At 44.3% G+C, this 19,601-nt stretch overlaps 2 protein-coding genes across 3 annotated transcripts in view; one reads left to right on the top strand and one right to left on the bottom strand.

The window, feature by feature from the left end:
- Window positions 1–19,601, bottom strand: part of LOC146643012 (glutamate receptor ionotropic, kainate 5-like) — a 220,118-nt gene that overhangs the window by 176,257 nt on the left and 24,260 nt on the right. The gene's annotated exons all lie outside the window — the stretch shown is intronic.
- On the top strand, window positions 8,627–15,653 carry LOC146643013 (histone H1-like). 2 transcript variants are annotated; one of them, XM_085395507.1, is made up of 3 exons: window positions 8,627–10,975; window positions 13,505–13,544; window positions 14,519–15,653. In XM_085395507.1, coding segments are annotated over exons 1-3 (579 nt in total). In that variant the 5' UTR covers window positions 8,627–10,438; the 3' UTR covers window positions 14,521–15,653. The 2 variants fall into 2 exon arrangements, with proteins under 2 accessions (XP_085251633.1, XP_085251632.1); XM_085395506.1 differs by having other exon boundaries at window positions 13,505–15,649.

Below are 19,601 nucleotides of genomic sequence, written 5' to 3' on the forward strand. Positions count from 1 at the left end.
GTTGGATTTTATTTTGGGGAAGTAGACGATGGGGTAGATAAAGCCAAATATGGAGAAGATGGTGTGTTTTTAATACCGTGCACACGGTTCAGGCTGTGTCTGGTGAGAAAACAAGCCGAGGGAAAAATAAGATGAAAGGTTCCTGGTCTCCCTCCTCGGCCGACGTGTTGCCTGCAGCCGCAGCAGCGATGCACGCCTGTGAAATGCAGGTCGGTTGAATACAGACGTTTGCTTTCTGCAGGGGTTTAAGGTCAGCGGGGAAGTGTTCACAAAGCAGCTCGCTCTGAAAATAGCAGCCACTCTGCAAACTGTTAAAAACCCAACAAGCTGATCTTCAAACACACATCGCCCATGTGAGGTTTCTGTTTGTGGGGACGATTTGACCTTTGGGTCAGAGACGCAGCACCGAGGGCTCACAGGGCTGCAAACCATTTCAGGGCCTTTCAAACTCCGCTTTGTAAATTCTTTGTCACGTCAGAGAGACAAAGGAGAAAATACTGATGTCACAGTGATGTCAGGAAGCGATCTGCGAGTTATCAGCGAATCCACAGCTGCTTGAAAAGCTCTCGGTCCCGTTCGTTAACACACTTTCCCGTCAAAACTTACCCACAATCCCCCGAGAGCCCAATTCACAATCTGCTGTTCCTTTCCACGAGGTGAAGCTGGCGATAGCTGACCTGTATCATGTGACTTTCCTAGTTTTGGTGGGACTGCAGGCCACAGATTTGAAGCATCAGCAGGACTCTAATTGATTTCTTTAAATCATTGCTGTTGGTTACGAGAACGTACCCGGGGCCCGCAGCACGAACATCTGCGGCGCCTCTGCGGCGTCTGAATAATCGCAGCTCATTCCTCACTGCTCGTTAGCATCGATTGCTGTGAAACAATTATCTGAAAAGTTGGAGGAACTCTAAGACTTTCTTGTCTGCTTAAGCTTTTAAAGCACCGTCCCGCAGCCCCCCCACATGAAGACCCATTAATTATCATCCCATCACCGTTAGATAGACTTCACATTATTTTGCTGCCTCTTTCTAAGCGTTTTACTGGAAGCAGGAAACGGTACGAATATGCCGGTTTTGGTGGTGTCGTGAAAGCTACGGCACAAAGCAGCACTGATGGAGGCGTAAGCATCAGCTTCCTCAGAACAAAGCTGTGGAGACACCTGATAGAGGAACGAGTGGAGACACCTGGGCAGGAAGGAGCACACGTCTGCTTGGTGGATAAAGAAAAGCAGAAATCCTCTCTCACTTCACCGTATGGCCTCATCTGGTTCTGCAGTCTGTGCTGCGAAGGAACAGAGTGCATTGGCTTTGTGTGTGTGTGTGTGTGTGTGTGTGTGTGTGTGTGTGTGTGTGTGTGTGTGTCTGTGTGTGTGTGTGGTGTGTGTGTCTGTGTGTGTGTGTCTGTGTGTGTGTGTGTGTGTGTCTGTGTGTGTGTCTGTGTGTGTGTGTGTGTGTGTGTGTGTGTGTGGACGGAGAGATGTGCATAACTGAGTGTCGCTGCCGTCTTCTTGGGAAACACACAAACACCAATGCTGTTTTAGTAGAAGCACCACAAACTATCACAGTACCACCAACTTATGGCCGATAACTACAGTATGTGTAACCAGCGCGTGGACCAGTGAATTTCCAAATCTTAACACACAAAGTCGTTCGTGTATCTCAGCATCATGTGTTTGCCAGTAAAAGTGGAAACAAACAAACAGATCTGATGCTCCCAGTTTTCAGTGTTTTGCAGAGAGCGAGCTCATTAAAGGTGTGCAGAGGTTCCTATTGGGGGTCGAGCGGGGCCAGGAAGTGCTCCGCGTATCGAGCTGGAGCTGCTTTTTGTTGCACTTCATATTCTGAAGCCTTTCATCTTCATTTCCTGCCTGAAGTAAAGCTAAGAGGCAGGATCGATGAGAGATCAGAGCCTCCGGGAGGAATTAGTGTTTCATGGAAAGGTCGCAGCGTCCATATTTAGTTATGTATATATTTATCAGTATAAAAACTATACTGAAATCATTTCAGGCTAATGTAACCAGGTCATACTGTTATAATTACCCAAACCGATCCTGGTATACCTGCCTGACCGCACCTGAGCTAGCGTCATTATCGGTTAGAGCAGCGGCGCCTTTTTTGTGCCACGGACCGGTTTTCACAGAGCGGCCTTTAAGGCGTCGCGGACAAACAAATACGGTAAAGACCGTCCAATAATAATGTTGCTGTTAGGGCCAGAAGCTCAACGATGACTCATGACATCTTTACCACCAGGCGTCTATCGTGGCAAACAGGTCCGGTGGGGATTCATGCTGCCTGCTGGGGGCTGCTGCACTGCATGGTACTGGGACCACTGGGACCACCACTGTGTGCTTGCACTGATGGTAACCAGTCACTGTGTTGGTTTGGGAGGATTACTGCTGGAGACCAGCTGCTGGTCACTGTCACATGACTACTCTGGGACAACCAGCAAAAACACACCAACAACAAACCAAGAAATAGTTTTTACTACAGTTTGGATTAAGCTGATGGCACTAATGTAGTAACTGCTCATACACACGGCTTTAATAATGGAAACCTGGTTCTTGTGACTCGAGGTTATGACTTCAACATAAAACTGCTGAGACCAGCAGGTACTGACAGATACTACCAGGTACTGCAGTACCCAGGGGCCACTGGGTACTGCGCTGAACTGCAGAATTCAGTGCAGTTGAAAAATGCACTGAATTTAAAAAAACGTACGCAAACATTATAGATTTGACACTGAAGCTCCAGATTTAATGACTGCTGATGTGTAAGCTGCGTATAAACTTCTTTACTAAATAAAGCCTGCAGTGAAAGAAGTAAAGCTGTAGTACATAAATGCCACAGTTAGCCTCGGTGAAAACCAACAGCCCCATTAAAAGGTGCTTTTCTCTGGAAGGAACTGAAGGAGCGCAGTGCACAATTACACTGATGCAGGAATATTAATAATAATAATGAAAGAAGAAAGCAGACAGAGGGATCCTCCTGCAGCTGCGCTGCTGCAGCTCGACCGAAGCGATCAGTCAGCGCACGTCTCCTTCCAACAGCAGACAACAAACGTTGCAGCCCCTTCACATTTATATGAATCTCTATGAATAATTCAACCCTGGTTATAACTGAGACACTTTCACAGCAGAACATGAATCCACATCCACGTCAGATCTCTTTCCTGGCACGAGCTCTGAAGCTGACCTTTTTAAAACATCGACCCAGGAGCACAAAATCAAACGTCTCTGTAACGTCATTACAGCGATCCACAGGCCCCGCGCCGCCCACCGCAATATTTCACACGGCAGTTACACCGCTGGTTACTCTCATCGACGTCAGCCTCCATCATCCCCACCTTCATTCTTCTGGTTTCTCAAATGTTGTAGAACAGAAGAGCTTGTTGGCTAAAAGTGAGACATTAATAACTGAATCAATAACCAAGCATTCGGTGTGGAAGCACAAAATGTTTGTCATGCCAGTAATAAATGTGTCTTTATTACCCAGGGAGAAATTATCATCAGGGATGAGGTCTGACGTAAAGCCAGGACACAATTATTCCCTCATAAAGTTCGTCTTATAAACATAAAAACTTTTCTCTGATCACACATCCAGGAAAGCTGCACGCTCAGAAACAGGCCAGGCTTTCACAGGACACCACCTCAACCCCACTCTGTGACGGTTAATCCACCAGTGGGCACCACCTCTGGGATCTAAATGATCAGTTACAGGACGGGTGTTTCTGAACTGATGGATTCGTTTTGAATATTGAAGGTGCTTCTCAGAGAAGTCCAGTGTCCATGAAAAATGAAATGTATATATGTGCAGGATGACTTCAGATTTATTTTTTCAGTTGAGTCCGATTTGAAATAGAGACGGCACGATACCACTTTTTTATGTCCGATACCGATACCGATATCATAAATTTGGATATCTGCCGATACTGATATGAATCCGATATAGTGTTTTTTTAATCAACAAAACTGTTTTTTAAATATCTTGCTGCATTTTGTATAAGTTCATACTCAAGTTTAAAACAACAACAACACTAAAGCTATTCTGTTATACCTGTATGCAAAAAAAATATTTCACAGTTCAGCAATACTGATCAATCTAATAAACTTAAACCTACACCATCCTCCCTATTCTGGTATTTTAAAGAGTACTTAGAATAAATATTAAGCAACCTAACTAATAGGGTTCCAACTCCCAGCAACAACAAAAATAAATAAATAAAAAATAGGGAACCACCCCTCACGCTCCACCTCATGATGCTTAATCAACGTAATCAACCTTAATTTGATGCAGTGTGAAAAAAAATGCACAGAAATCAATTATTTTTCAAGAAATATTAAATAGATTCAACATCTTTCTTCAACAAAATTGCAGACTGCACAGATGGTACCTTCCCAAAGGAAAAAGTACTATAGCTTACTAGGGTATATTAGACTTAATAGTCACTATATACAGTAATTGACTTCTATTCATTTTACATCAAATTAAAACTTTGGGTGTCAGATAATTATTTATTAAAAGCTCGACATTTTAAATGAGAATAAGAAACAAAAGTATGTCTTTGTGCCCCCTTTTCCCTGTTAATGCCCTATTGGCCCCCCTGGCTAAACTTTGCTAGATCCGCCCCTGCACAGTTACCAGCGTCAGCTACGTAGAAAAAGATCCTCGAGTAGAAAGTAATATTAAATAACTTCTAACAACAGCTGATCAAGCTTAAACGTGCTGCTGTTGTTCAGCCGCTGGTTTCCTCTTTCTGCTGCAAAGTGGGCCAAAAGCAAACTAGAGACACAGACTCGCGACAGAAAAGCCGATCAGCTGATCATTAAGCAGTTTCATGATTGAAGTAGCAGCAAGAAGAGGCAGTCGTTTGTTAAGCTTAACGCAGGAATGCTTTACAAACATTCAGAGATGGACTTACACACTTGCTTTACTTCTCTCGGGATAACTTTGTCGGAGATGAAATGCCGGGTTGCTAGCGAAGCTCCACATGCTATCCAGACCACCGACAGGTCCCGCATGCCACAGCCGCTCTATCACGTGATGCATACTGCTCCGACGTGCTAACGTTCTGAGGTGAGTTACGGCGTGTTGCAAGTTTTGTGAGGTGCTTTCGTGATATTTAATGGATCGGATTACATTTTTTATTTTTCTCCGATATCCGATCCAGTAATTTAGGTCAGTATCGGACCGATACCGATACGTAATATCGGATCGGTCCATCTCTAATTTGTAATGAGCGAACTGTAAGAAAGGCCACACGCGTGTCGGCCTGCTGGTCAGCTGTGTGAGAGCGGGAACAGCTGCTGGCAGAGCAAACAATGGAAACAGTTTCCAGTTGAAATGCTGAGAGTGTCTGCAGGTCTAAGCCAAGAGTCAAATAGCTCAATGCAGTGGGGTTGAATTAAGAACAGCGCACAAATAAATGAAGTGAATGTTCGATGGCAGCCTGCAGAGTTTGATCATCATCATCGTCACGGGAGGATAAAGTCGATCCTCCTGCGGACAGCGGCGAGTGAGTTCAGCTGGAGCAAAGCAGCTTTAGCCGACCAACTTTCATGTGCGTTTCCATTGTTTGCTTTTGGGCTCATTTGTACAATGAACTCTCCCTGAAGCTCTTCTGTTTCCTGCTCGGCATTAACGGTGTGCATCTCCCAAAGCCATTAACGGTAAACAGAGGTGATTTTCCTCCATTGCGGTGAAGCAGGATATCAATACAGCTGCCTCAATTATCCACTGCGTGCAGCCCAGACAGTGACGGAGGAGGTTTGACCCCCTTAAAGCTTCCATCAGCTGAGCTCACTCCACCTGTGGTATGTGCGGGAAAGGAGAGGAGGAAAAATGATGGAGGCTCCATAATCGTTATCTCCCTCCGCCATTACTTACTGCAGGTAATAGCATTCCCAGACAGAAGCTCTTTAGGAGCCGCGGCTGATTGTGGCATCTAATAGAGCGGGGATGGATGTGACCGGGTTTAAAGGCGGAGACGTTCCAAGTCAAAGTCGCTCCATGATAGCGAGTTTAATAGGCAAAGGAAACGTCCCCATTTCAACCAGACTTGGTTTGAATATATTCCTGCAGAGCTTCAGCTGTTTATGAGTCCTCATGCGCACGAGTCTCCAGGTGAGTTAAGGTGAGCTGCGCTGCACAGAGTAATGATTAATACTTATAATAACTGTTTGCTGAAGTCTTCTCCTGTGGAGGTTCGGCTTTGCCAGCAGACATGAATCCTTAGATTGTGGAACCGTGGCATGTGTGTGATCGGTATCATGTTGTGTTTAAGTGCCAGTGTGTTCATTTCAGCCTTCGTCTCCCTCGCCTACTTACTTTGGACAGAAACAAAGATTTGTGGCGACAACAGTAAAACTAGAAAACTTGAAAAGCTGAAATGATGCAGATGTTCTGACTGCACTTCAGACAAAACATTTGATCCTGCGTGCACTGCTGCTGCAGTCCTTCAGTCTGAGAGCCGAAGAAGAAGAAGAGGAATAAGAGCGACGGGCCACGCGGCACACCGTCCTTATACAGAGTCCGTGCGCAGCAGGAGCAGTGTTGGTCATGTTACTTGAAAAAAGTAATCAGAAACTAATTACTGATTACTTCCCCAAAAAGGTAATCCCGTTACTTTACTGATTACTTATTTTGAAAAGTAATTAGTTACTTAGTTACTTTTTAAAAACACGATTTACAACCTGAACAGGTAATAAAGTGATAGATCTTTTAGCCCAATTCTACTTTTTCTGCATAATCCATCATATAAATGTAATCAAATGGAAAAGTCTCTTTTTAAAACTTGTTTTATCAGTTTTAATCTTTTAACTTTATGCATCAAGCAAAAATTTAATTATCTGCAACATTCTCTGACTGGAATAAATTAGTTTAACATTTAAACCTATTTTCTGCACATTCCAGCTCATAAAATAAAATATTTTGTGTGTTTACACTCAGTCTTTCAAATAGATCAGAATCAGAATACTTTATTGATCCCTGGGGGAAATTATTTTTTAGATGCAAGTAAAACACAGCAGAAAATAAATAAAGTCAAAGACTCAGCGGTCCTGTTGCTCTATTTTCACCTGTAAAGCAGGAGTGGGGCAGGCGGAGGTTTACCCTGGTGCAGGTGTGCCGCGGTCAGTGGAAGAATACGGCAGTGTCTCTGTGAACGTCACATTCCCGTCATAGCGCACTCAGTGCTTCCTTGGAAGTTTAGGGTTTTTTCGCTGTAAAAAGAAGTTTTCTTCCCACGCACAGCGGACACTAATGTTTTTGTCACTTTTTATGGAATCAAACTCAAAGTAAGGTCAGTACTTCCACGCTTTAAACGCTGCACGCTCATACTCTCTCCCGCACTCCATATATGATCCATTGTTGATCTGCACACAGCTGTTGTCACGAACGGCGCACTCGCTTACGTCACTGTCATGAGACATTCTCGCAAAAAAAAAATCACGGTTTTAGTAACGCAGTTGTTAGATTTGTATTGTTGATTGTCATTTATGCTTAGAAATATTTACTTATATATGCTTAGAGTTTTGTAATTAGTTGTAGATTGGTAGAGGTTTTGATCCTTGATAGTCTGCAAACTTTGTGTGTATTAGACAGCACTTTGGGAGCATGAGAGGTCATACCGTGTCTTATTGTTTTATGGTAGGATTAACGTAGTTGCGTCTGTTCTAGTCTAAGTGCTCTTTGTTTAGATGAACTGCAGGACTTCCTCACCGTGTTATCTAGGATGAACCATCTAGGGTGAGGGGGAGGCTACCCTCTTCCTGACCAAGGATGTTTGACCCTTTGATCAGCACCACACACACACACACACACACACACACACACACACACACACACACACACACACACACACAGGCAAGGTACTCTTTGTGTGTATGTAGACGTCATATGTTAATGAACTTATGCATATTCATGTAACCTCAATAAAAGAACAGTGGTACGGGAGAACGGACGAGAGCAACTGGGGTCAAGCGAAGGAACGGTGCCTGTCCGGTTCTCTCCCGTGCACGAGTAACATGAAGAAGCTTGCCTACTTGTGTCTTGCTTTGCAGTGTAATTATATTGCCTTCAACGTTCCAGCGGATGGGTTCAAGCTACAAACCTATCATTAATTGGTCCTTCGATGCCGGAGCCCTGGAATCGCATTCACCGAGGGGAGGAGAGGCACGCTGAAAGACTGACGTCAGCCAGGAAGTTCCTGTGGATTCGCGGTCTGTCTTTTCTCCTCGATGAATGACGGTCGGCGGGATTCGGGCTGATATTACACTCTAAGCAACGCCAAGTAAGTTTAAAGAGGCCGACTCTATAACCGTGTCGTTGTGCAGTCTCCGCCACTGTGTGAGGCGTTGAGAAGAGCCCGACTCTATAACCGTGTGGTTGTGCAGTCTCCGCCACTGTGTGAGGCGTTGAGAAGTTCGCTACTTTGTGGAGCGATACCCGGGTTCCTTGCTACTTTGTGGAGCAAGAGGTTCCTCGCTACTTTGTGTGGCGAGAGGTGAGTTCTCCGCCACTTTGTGGGGCGTTGAGAAGTTCCGCGGGGTCCAGAGTGTGCTGGACGGTAGGCCTATTTTGTGTTGTTGTCGTCGTCGTCGTCGTCGTCGTCGTCGTCGTTGTTGTTGTTGTGTGAGTGTGTGCGGGGCAGAACATGTGGTCTGTGACACCGACTGTTGTTGTTATCATGGGTTTCTAAGCAACCAAGAGTGAGTCGGAGGGAGACAGACGTTTGTGCTGGACTTTGCTCCTGGCAGCACAAAGTATTTATGTAAAAAAGAGAGAGAGCGACGGCTCCACAGCTGCGCGGGTTCACGCGAGCGCGGTCACGCGGACCTGAGCCGTGCGGTTAATCGCAGGCTTATAAATGGAAGAGATTCAAATGTTAGAAGTTTTCAGAAAACACACCAGCCTTGGAGAGCTGTGGAGAAGGCCAGCCCACATCAGCAGCACTTAAGATATGCTCTGGTGAATGGCTTTCCCCCCACCCCTTGCTGACACAATGTTTATTCTTTAGCTTGCCCTGATCGACAGCAGCCTGTGTGCCAGACCATAGATTTAATTGAGGTGGATAGTTGTTAAAAGTAATCTACATTAAGCTTGTGGTTGCTTAAATTCAGTACAATGACATGTGAGGTGAAGTGATATAGGTAAATATTTAAACTAATGAAGTGCATAGAGGCACTTGACCTGTGTGGAAGACTGTCGTCTTATTATGAACCATTGTTGAGATGTAGAGCACACCTGTGAAAACAACTAATATGCTGAACCCTGTATGAAACATCTAAAAGTACATGATGGAGGAGCTGTGTTGAATATGAAAGTGTAAGACTTTGCCGCTGTGGGCAGAGCAACTACTGTGTGATGTTGCGTTGCAGTTTTTTTTCTGAGCTGATGAGCAAACTACACATTATCAGATCGAGAGCTGTCTGAGAACTACTCTAAGAGAGGGAAACAGCACTATGTTAACTGTGATAACTGGAGTGTGCAGCGTTTCCATGAGCAGTTTTCCTGAATCTTGACTCTTGTGTGTGGAGTGTTCATAGCATCAGCATTATGTTTTTGTTTATTTGTTTTGTTGGGTTGGAAATAATTAAATAAACGTGTGATCATGCCTATGGATCACCATGGCACATATCTCCAGCCATATGATTTATTTATGCAGATGACAAAGTGAGTGTGAATGTGTCTGACATCACAGTGTTTTTGTGCACTGTGCAAAAGTAATTGCCTTTGATTGTGAGTGAGAGCGGTGATTCTGCAGGTCACCAGCTATTGTAACGAAAAAAAAAAAAAAAGAGTGAAAAAGAGACAAAAATTACATTGTAGACGAAGAAAAATAATCATGGGAAAAAGGTTTCGTGTTGATCAGCCGAAAAACAACTACAATGTCATTTTATGCTTTTAAGAAAGGATTGTTCACACAAACACAGACAGAGAGAGAGAGAGAGAGAGAGATGTGTGTTGATTAAGCAGTGATGATAATAATGAAATGTCTTAGTTTGTCACTTTCAGGTGAAAAGCAGACCTGAATCAATTTTCCACATGTAGCGGTCGGAAGAAAGTTATAGTTTAACATCATTGGAAACATGCAGGCCAAGTTTCTGGCTGACTTATTTACAGTGCCATGTGTTTCTCAACCTCACAAGCGAGCTCACTCCTCCCTGAAGATAAGGAATGCAGCTCCAAAGCAATAACATGATAAAGAGACAGCAGCAAGTCCTGAGCACAAAAAGTCCCAGCAAAGCAGCAGCAATGTGGACAAACAGCAGCAGCAGAAGAAAGCAAACCCATCTTCCTGTCTGATTGGATGAATTCCACGGAGGGGCGAGCAAGATGGCGGTGGCAGCATGTTGAAATGCTCAAAAAGGACTGAGTGACTCGGGCAAGCCACATGCGGCTAACATGCTGGCTAGCGACATGAAAGAAATGGACCCTTCATGATGCGTTCAACGTGCCAGCGCTGTGGTGGGAAAGGCTCCATCATAAACACGCCCTGCACCGAGGTTCAGGCCAAGAAGAAGAAGACGATGACTTCCAAGCCCAAGAAGGTCGGCCTCAGCGTGGGCGAGCTGATTGTGAAAGCCGTGGCCGCTTCCAAGGAGCGCAACGGCCTGTCCGTGGCCGCTCTCAAGAAGGCTCTGGCTGCCGGAGGCTACGATGTGGACAAGAACAAGGCCCGTGTCAAGACCGCCATCAAGAGCCTGGTGGCGAAGGGCACTCTGGTGCAGACCAAGGGCACCAGGACCTCCGGATCCTTCAAGATGAACAAGGCTACTGAGAGCAAAGCCAAGAAGCCCGCCGCGGCCAAAGCCAAGAAACCGGCAGCAGCTGCTAAGAAGTCGCCCAAGAAGGCAGCGGCAGCACTTCAGACACTAGCACAAAGTCAACCGCATCAGAGGAGGGACAGGACAAAGCTGAAGGAGAAACTGCCTGCTATTGGACTATTGAAGTGGCAGAGGACAATAGTGAGAGTGGTGAGAACACAAATTTTGTTATTAAATGTGGGAAATCAAAATTTGGGTTAGCAAACCTGGGGAAAAAGAAAACTGACTGCTTAAGTTGGAAAATTGTGAAGGAGTCTGAAACATATACAAACATATACAGAATCACACAAAACATGCATTAACCCTACTAACACAAACACAAGAGAGCTTATGAAGATTAGACAACATCTTAAGCGTGTGAGTCTGTTTATCATCTTGTCCAAGTCACCTCGTGTGATGCAAAGACCAGTGGACTCACAGCACATTAGTTAAGAAATGATTAAATAATAGCAGAGAAGTGTGTAGGAAAGGCAGCTTTAAGAACATGCTCTGCTGGAGATGCAGCTCCACAGACATGCATTAGACCTGCCTAATAACACAAACACATGTAATGAAAATTAGCTTGTTATCTTTCATCAGTGTTAAAATAGTGTCAATTTAGCAGACACTTGTTCTCAAATACTGAATTTATCCAATAAAAAAAAATTGACTCTCCAGGTTGCAGGACAACAGTTTAACTTTTGTGGGGAAAAAAGATCCTGGTTTGACCAACCAGTGATCAGACAATAAATTTAGTTGTTAATATAGTAAATTGGGAGAAGCTTCCTGCTTGATTGATGCAGCACAAGTTTACTACTAAATTTACTGTATGAGGGAAATTCTCTTTTAGTGATAACATTTTGAACATGCATTTCTGTCGTCCTGTCATCCTAGTGGGTTAATAGCTGATTCAAATTAGTTGATCGGTCTTAGATTAATGAAAGGTGACTGAATTCTAGCACGAGTGAATGAGATGTGTTGGAGTTTGTTGTGTGTTGAGTGGAGACTCTAAAACACTGAGTTTCCTGTTTTGATGTGCGAGTGAATCCTGTATTTAGATACACAACTCTGAATACGTCAGAACAAACGTCTTTTGTGAAGTGCATGACAGCATGTCACATGTTTTATGATGAAGGGAAAAAGGAAAAATTGAATAAAATAGATCTGTGGCCTAAACGAGTGAAGAGCACAGACCGGGTGATTAAACTCATAGCTAATATGACATTAGGCTTATGTTGTGTGTTGTGCAGTTGATGGTTGGTTTGGAGTGAATCTAGCTGATGATTCTTCTCCTGTTGTGAAGATGATGAGGAGTTTGTGTCATGACTTAACAAGGCCTTTTTATTTTGATACTTTCACAGTGCACTGAGAGTTTGGTTTGATAATCTCTGTTATTTTTTATTTTTCATTTTTGAACAAGCACTGATTTTTGCTTGTGAATTTCTTTTCTTTGAGCAGATCTGCAAGTCGGGAATTAAAAGCGTTACACGTCGTCAAGAAAATTGTTGCAAGTGAGTTTCTCCACATTTAAAATGGGTTCAGGAGAAAGCCACTTATTTGGGACAATTAGGAAATGAGAGTCCCCCCCAAAAAGGATTCAACGAGGAAATCCAGTCTAAATTATTTTTCTTTTTGAAATAACGTCGTTTTGCTGAGCGTGGAAACGAATGCGATGATAATTTCCACAATTAGCAAAAGAAGGAACCACTGAGTGAATGAGTAAGAATTTTAAAATAACTGACTGACTGACTGAACATGATTGTGTGAAGCTAACCCCCACCTGACAAAGGTGCAGATGAACCCATGTGTTTCCTTTTACAGGAGCAGAAAGATGACAGCAACACTCGAGGTTGCATGATGATTTAACCTTTTAAATGCCATTTTCTGTGTCTGTGCATTTATCAGGTGTGTTATTCATAGGCTTGAGTTGCTCACAGAGATAACTGTGACAAAGTATGCATACGCCTGCGCAAGCGCTAATATTTGCATTTTCTTTTCTTACAGCATGCCAGTTCTTCATGTGAATTGATGATGCGATTTATACCAGGACAACTGGTTGATGTTTTTTCCTACTACAGGATTTCTGGGTTTATGTGTGAGGAAAACTGTGTTTACAGGTTATGAGTGGTGATGCTGTTGCATTGTGTTGATGGGAAAATGTGAAGGTTACTTTGATAATGTGAATAACATGTGTGAAATTTCCTGTGTTGAGAACTGGTGTTACTTCTTTCCACAGCTAGGGATGGCTAACTTTATGGTGTTTTTATGGCACCTCTGGAATGTGGATGGCCGACGCCTGCCCACCAGGATAATCAATGTGTGTTGCTAATGTTTGTTTTTTGAGACTGCATGTACAAGATTCAGCAGAAGCGGACAAGTGACATGAGACAAACAAATAAGAGATGCGGTGTTATGGAATAGTTAATATTATTATGGGCTCATTAGCTGGCCACTTTTGAGCCCATAAATAATATATGAGTGGAGTGACTTTGCTTAAGAGCAGTCACCGATTACATTAATGTTGCCTGAGTACATGGGATGATCCATGTCTGAGGCGACTTATGAAAATAATTGTAGTTTACTGATTTGAGAAAACCTGCACATGACACGTGTCTTGCTGATGTTGAATGCTTCTTGTTCTTATGATACAATTGTTTACAGGTATGAAGTTTGATTTTACTTCCAGATCTTGTTTTCCAGGCCATGATGGTGTGTATGCAGGCTCCTGGGAGAGCCAGGTGTTAAGCAAACTTAATATGCAAAACACACTAACATTTTCATTGCAGGATTATAGGTCCAGGGTGGTGCTGCTCCAGGGGAGGAGATGCCCTGATGTTGCCTGGGATATGATCTAGCTAATCTTTTTCTTTAAGACTGGAATCCAGGTTTGGTGAGTTGACGCATGGGTGTGTCCATGCGTCAAGAGGAGGGGTCCAAGGATTAACATTAAACAATGTTTTTTATTATTGTTGCAGTGATTTGTGTGATTAGCCGTTTTATTTACAAATATTAAACCTATGCAAGTGGTGCACCCATGTTCAGATGAGGCTTTGATGGCCTATAAGTGAAGTTCACTGAACTAAAGAATGTGGTTTGATGATTGTTGACATACTCTCCAAATAGTTTGTCTTCCTAGCAAGGAAACACAGGTGCAGCAGTAATCTCCTGAGAAATCTTCAGAGGCCCAGTGAGAAGCGCATAGCTGACAGGACCAGGCAGTGGTTGAGGTCAAAGGTCAAGCTGGTTGGGGCCCATCATGAGATCAGACCTTGGAGCCACAGCAAGGACCATTTTAACTGCCTGCAAAATAGCGAGAGACCCTCCTGGATTTATCAGAGCCACTGCAAGAGGTCGAGGTCCCAGGAAACCCCGGCACCCTCAAGACAGCACAATAGAGAAATCTCACACTTGGTTGTTTCAGTGGTGAGGGGGGAGTGCTGATTGAGCCCCCGTAGGGTAAGCTCGCACTTCAACCTCCAGCCTCTGATCAACTCTAGGGCAACCAAGTGCGAGGCGTGACGGACCTGTGTGCGACCAGGACCCTCTTGGTTACCTTGACTACGACGCTCATCCTTATAGGACCCCAGCTGGTGCCGGAAACAGCTGAACCAGGAGGAAGGCAGAGGAGATGGACACATGACAACTCTCACCTAAGAGAGACAGATCCAGCAGGCCCAAAATCAGGACTATGCATTATGAGAAGGAGTGCCTGAGAGGATCGTCCACAGGATGGGAGCTGAGGCCAGGAGAGAGGCTTCAGGAGGATCAGAGATCATCTTCAGCACAGCAGACATCACACAGAGAGCTGTGCTACTGAGCTTCCAGGAGATCAAGAGGAGACTTCCCACAGCAAGATTTTAAATAAAATGAAAGATTCAATATTGACGCTGAGAAAGACAATTAAGGTGTACGACATGCCCTGCCTTAAATCTTCAGCAGCGTTGGGATATGAAAACTCGAGGGATGAGGGCTCCATCGACAGCGTAGAAGCAGTTCGAGGATGACATCATGATTCTGTGAAAAGCACAGGAACCAGAAGCTATGGTGGTGATAACAGCAGTTTCCTATGAACATCACCTAACGCTGTGCCACTATACTGTGCATACGATGACACTCTGAAGGCTGCTGGGATCATAACAGCAGTAAGATGACGGAACCCAGCACCCTTTCCACAGAGAGCTTTTTCTGCAGAGCGTGGACAATGGCAGAGTCATAAATATCCCCCTCACAAGACGAAGGTCTGAAGTCAGGTGATGGGGGCTGGTAAGAGGCCATAAAACTGGAGTGCTGAGAGATCTGCAGCTTGGAAATAGCTGAGACCCATGTTGACGAACAACAAAACTAACTGGTATGTTTGAATGTTTATTCTACATACATTTGGACTCTGGTCCTATGGACAGTGATGGAAACAACTGGAAGAGACATTCATGACGCCCTGCAGAGCTTAAACCACTCTGCAGGGAGAGACATGTGATTTGCACACCCGGAGGAAGCACCACCAAGCTGAGATGTTTTTGAAAATGTTATCTTCTTATTTTCACTATTAAATTAACAATTTCTTTGTTTGCTCGTAAGATGCAGTTTGCCATGAGATGAGCTCAATGAATGGGATAACTGCTAATACATTTGTTGAACTGTGTACCTTTTCAGTAATTTAGGGTGATTTGACATATGCTGAGTATAAAAATGTTTGCATTGAAACTGTCAGACATGAGGTATTCATACCTGGGAACTTTTCAGGCATAAAGGTCAAAAAGGGGGGAAATGTTAGATTTGTATTGTTGATTGTCATTTATGCTTAGAAATATTTACTTATATATGCTTAGAGTTTTATTTTTATTTATTTTATTTATTTTATTTTTATTTTTTTTTTTTAGAGTTATCTAGGATGAACCATCTAGGGTGAGGGGGAGGCTACCCTCTTCCTGACCAAGGATGTTTGACCCTTTGATCAGCACCACACACACACACACACACACACACACACACACACAGGCAAGGTACTCTTTGTGTGTATGTAGACGTCATATGTTAATGAACTTATGCATATTCATGTAACCTCAATAAAAGAACAGTGGTACGGGAGAACGGACGAGAGCAACTGGGGTCAAGCGAAGGAACGGTGCCTGAAGAAGCTTGCCTACTTGTGTCTTGCTTTGCAGTGTAATTATATTGCCTTCAACGTTCCAGCGGATGGGTTCAAGCTACAAACCTATCAGCAGTAACGCAGCGCTCCTACGGGAAAGTAACGGTAATCTAATTACCATTTTTGCAATAGTAATCCCTTACTTTACTCGTTACCTGAAAAAAGTAATTGGATTACAGTATCAGGAGATATTAGCAGGAAGTCGTTTTCACTTCAGACCTATTTATAATCTCATCTTCATAATCATATTAGAAAGTGATTCACATTTAAAGTACTGAAATATATTTAAAAAAACAAGCTGTTTTTCTGTCAGGACCCAAATGCAGAAACAAGGAAGTCACCTGGGACTCTGTGAGGAAACACAGGACAGAGTGGAGACATCTGGTCACACAGCTGAACAGAATCTGCTGACCAACCAAGGGAAGCAAAGAAGAACACCACACGAGACGAAGGACCTTCAAACTAAAACAGGAAACACAACCTGAGACCGACACATGCAACCCTGACAGCACAGAGACACAACACGGGGAGATGAACAATGAAGATGAAATATCACAACAACCCAGGAAATAAACACCAAAGGGAAACTGTGACCATGGTAACACCAGTGATCGTAAAATCGAAGCAGCCCAGGACCGCGGCATTTTCTGCAGCGCAGATTTAACGCGAGTTTTATTCTGGGCCACGGTGTAACGTAACCAACGACCCAGTGATCACCGCCATGAGCCGGCCGAAAGGAAAAACATCATCTCTGTTTTATTGTTGGTGTTTTTCTTCAGGTGGGAACAAAGAAAATGTGGCGTGTAAAAGAACGAGGGAGATCTTGGATGGTATTTCACTCACGTGGGACTAAGAGGATGATCATGATTTACCTGAAATACTCCGCGTGAATAAAATATCAGTCATGAACTCAATTTTATTCACAAAAAAAGAACATATCAGGTGTTTAACCTGACATTTCTTCGATGGCAGCAGCAGGTCTCATTTTGCAGCTAATGAGGTCATGAGCTCGCTTGTTGCTCCTATGACTCCCATGATGCACTGGGTGTTTCTTCTTCACTCACTACGTGTTAATAGACCTCTCTGCACTGAATCCTACTTGTTATCGGTCGCAGCAGATGGCTCCGCCCCTCCCTGAGCCCGGTTCTGCCTGAGTGGGAGTTTTTCCTTCCAACTGTCGCCAAAGTGCTCGCTCATAGGGGTCATATGATTGATAGAAAGCATCTTCGAGAGGCAGAGGATCACCAAAACTGGAACAATTTCAGAATAATGTTTATTCTGAAAGCATCAGTGGACCTGGCAGCTGGCACATCTGGAAAGGCTCCATCACCAACACGTGCTCCACGCACACGTGTTTTCCAGGGGCCGCCTCCACATTTAAACAGCACACCGGACCCACAGACGACCCACAGATTAAGACTTTACTGCATCATTACAACACCTCCAGGTTATTATCACGCCTCTGAACTAAAGCACCCGCAGTTAACTGTCCAATAGAATCTGATAAACACGAAGAAGCTGTGAGAGCGTTCGGGAAGCGCAGTCCTCCATAATCAGCCAATCAAGTCGTGCAGGAGCTCATCTCAGAACGCACCTCTCCTCCATTATTTCAGATCAAAAATTCAAATCACAGTCTCAGCCCGTCACTGCGCCTCATACACACACACACACACACAGAGACACACACAGAGACACACACACACACACACACACACACACAGAGACACACACACACACACACACACACAGAGACACACACACGCACACACACACACACAGAGACACACACACACACACACACACACACACACACAGAGACACACACACACACACACACACACACAGACACACACACACACACACACACAGAGACACACACACGCACACAGAGACACACACACACACACAGAGACACACACACACACACAGAGACACACACACGCACACAGAGACACACACACACACACACACACACACACACACACACACACACACAGAGACACACACACACACACACACACAGACACACACACACACAGAGACGCACACAGAGACACACACACGCACACAGAGACACACACACACACACACACAGAGACACACACACACACACACACACACAGAGACGCACACAGAGACACACACACGCACACAGAGACACACACACACACACACACACAGAGACACACACACACACACACACACACACACACACACAGACACACACACAGAGACGCACACAGAGACACACACACACACACACACACACACACACACACACAGAGACACACACACGCACACAGAGACACACACACACACACACACACACACACACACACACACACACACACACACACACAGGGGTTCACCTGCTGAATAAAGACTCATTGATCTGCTCTTCCTACGTGGGACCATGACTCCTGAGTCTTGTGTACTATTATCGCACGTAAAAAGAAGGATTGAATGCAGGGCGCACGGAGCCTGACCGCCGAACGCCTACGATGACGCAGTCCAACACATGCAGAGGAGAGGAAGAGGAGGAGGAGGCACATTTAGGATGCAGGCTATATCCAGCACAGAGATTTAGAAAAGATGGACAGAGAGGGAGAGGAGGAGCAGAGGAGGGAAGACACACAGGATGGTATAAGTTAATCCCCCAGAGGAAGTGGATCTGTGTCTGGATGAGGTGTGGCGTTTAAATATGTAGCCAAAGCTCCACAGTAATAATTATGGCCTATTTTCCAGCAAAGGGGTTTCACCTGTAATTTCACTTCGTCCTTGGACTTTAGAGTCGGAGGGAGGAAATAGAAAGTTTTGGCTCATCTAACAGGAACACACAGCTGTGATTAACAAACGATCATTTTAACATTAAAATGATGCAGAATTGGCCATTAGCATCTCTGTTGGACAGTCACCAGATTACTGCCAGACTCGAGACGACGCTCATCTCTGAAATGTCCTTTATTGGTGGATTTCTGCGTACACCTTCAAGGAGCAGAGATAATGGTGTTAGCACAGGATGTGTGTGTGTTCAACAATGCAGTGACATGTATGCTGAGAGGCGTCCAAACTCTGCGTCTGAGTAAATCCAGCTTTGCTCTCGTGTTTTCTCCGTTTCATCCATAACCTTTGAAGCTGCTGGTAGTTCACACGACAGCAAAGACCTTTCAAAGCGCTCCAGCAATTTCATCCACTTATGAGAAGAGCTGCATTTCTTTTACTCGCTGTACTTTTCATCAAACTCTGCATAGCTCACACCTAGCTGTGCACGGAGGAGAACACGCTGCCCTGCAGGAGCCCACCATAGCGGACTTTGGGGGCTTTCTGTTAGCGGAGATTTCCAAAAACAAGAGTGAGTCTCAGCTCATATTAGCAGGAAGCATAAGTGATACTGGATGTAAAATCCAGGCAACTATTCTTAACCTCCTAGGACCTGCGTCCACATATGTGGACGTCACATTTTGGGTTATTTAGACCAAAATACTCAATTTTACAATGACCTGATATCCACTTACGAGGACGTTATCCTGCTACTGTTCTATCAACATTTTAAACGAATGTCCTCATATGTGGCTTAGTCTTCCTTAGAAACAAAAATCAGGTAAAAAGAAAATTGGTAATTTTTGTTTTTACCTTCATCAGGTCCCAATC

The sequence above is a fragment of the Rhamphochromis longiceps genome, linkage group LG22 (genome assembly GCF_057381845.1).
Source record: "Rhamphochromis longiceps isolate RC_006_pf linkage group LG22, R_longiceps_female_GT1.1, whole genome shotgun sequence".
NCBI classification, from domain to species: Eukaryota; Metazoa; Chordata; class Actinopteri; order Cichliformes; family Cichlidae; genus Rhamphochromis; species Rhamphochromis longiceps.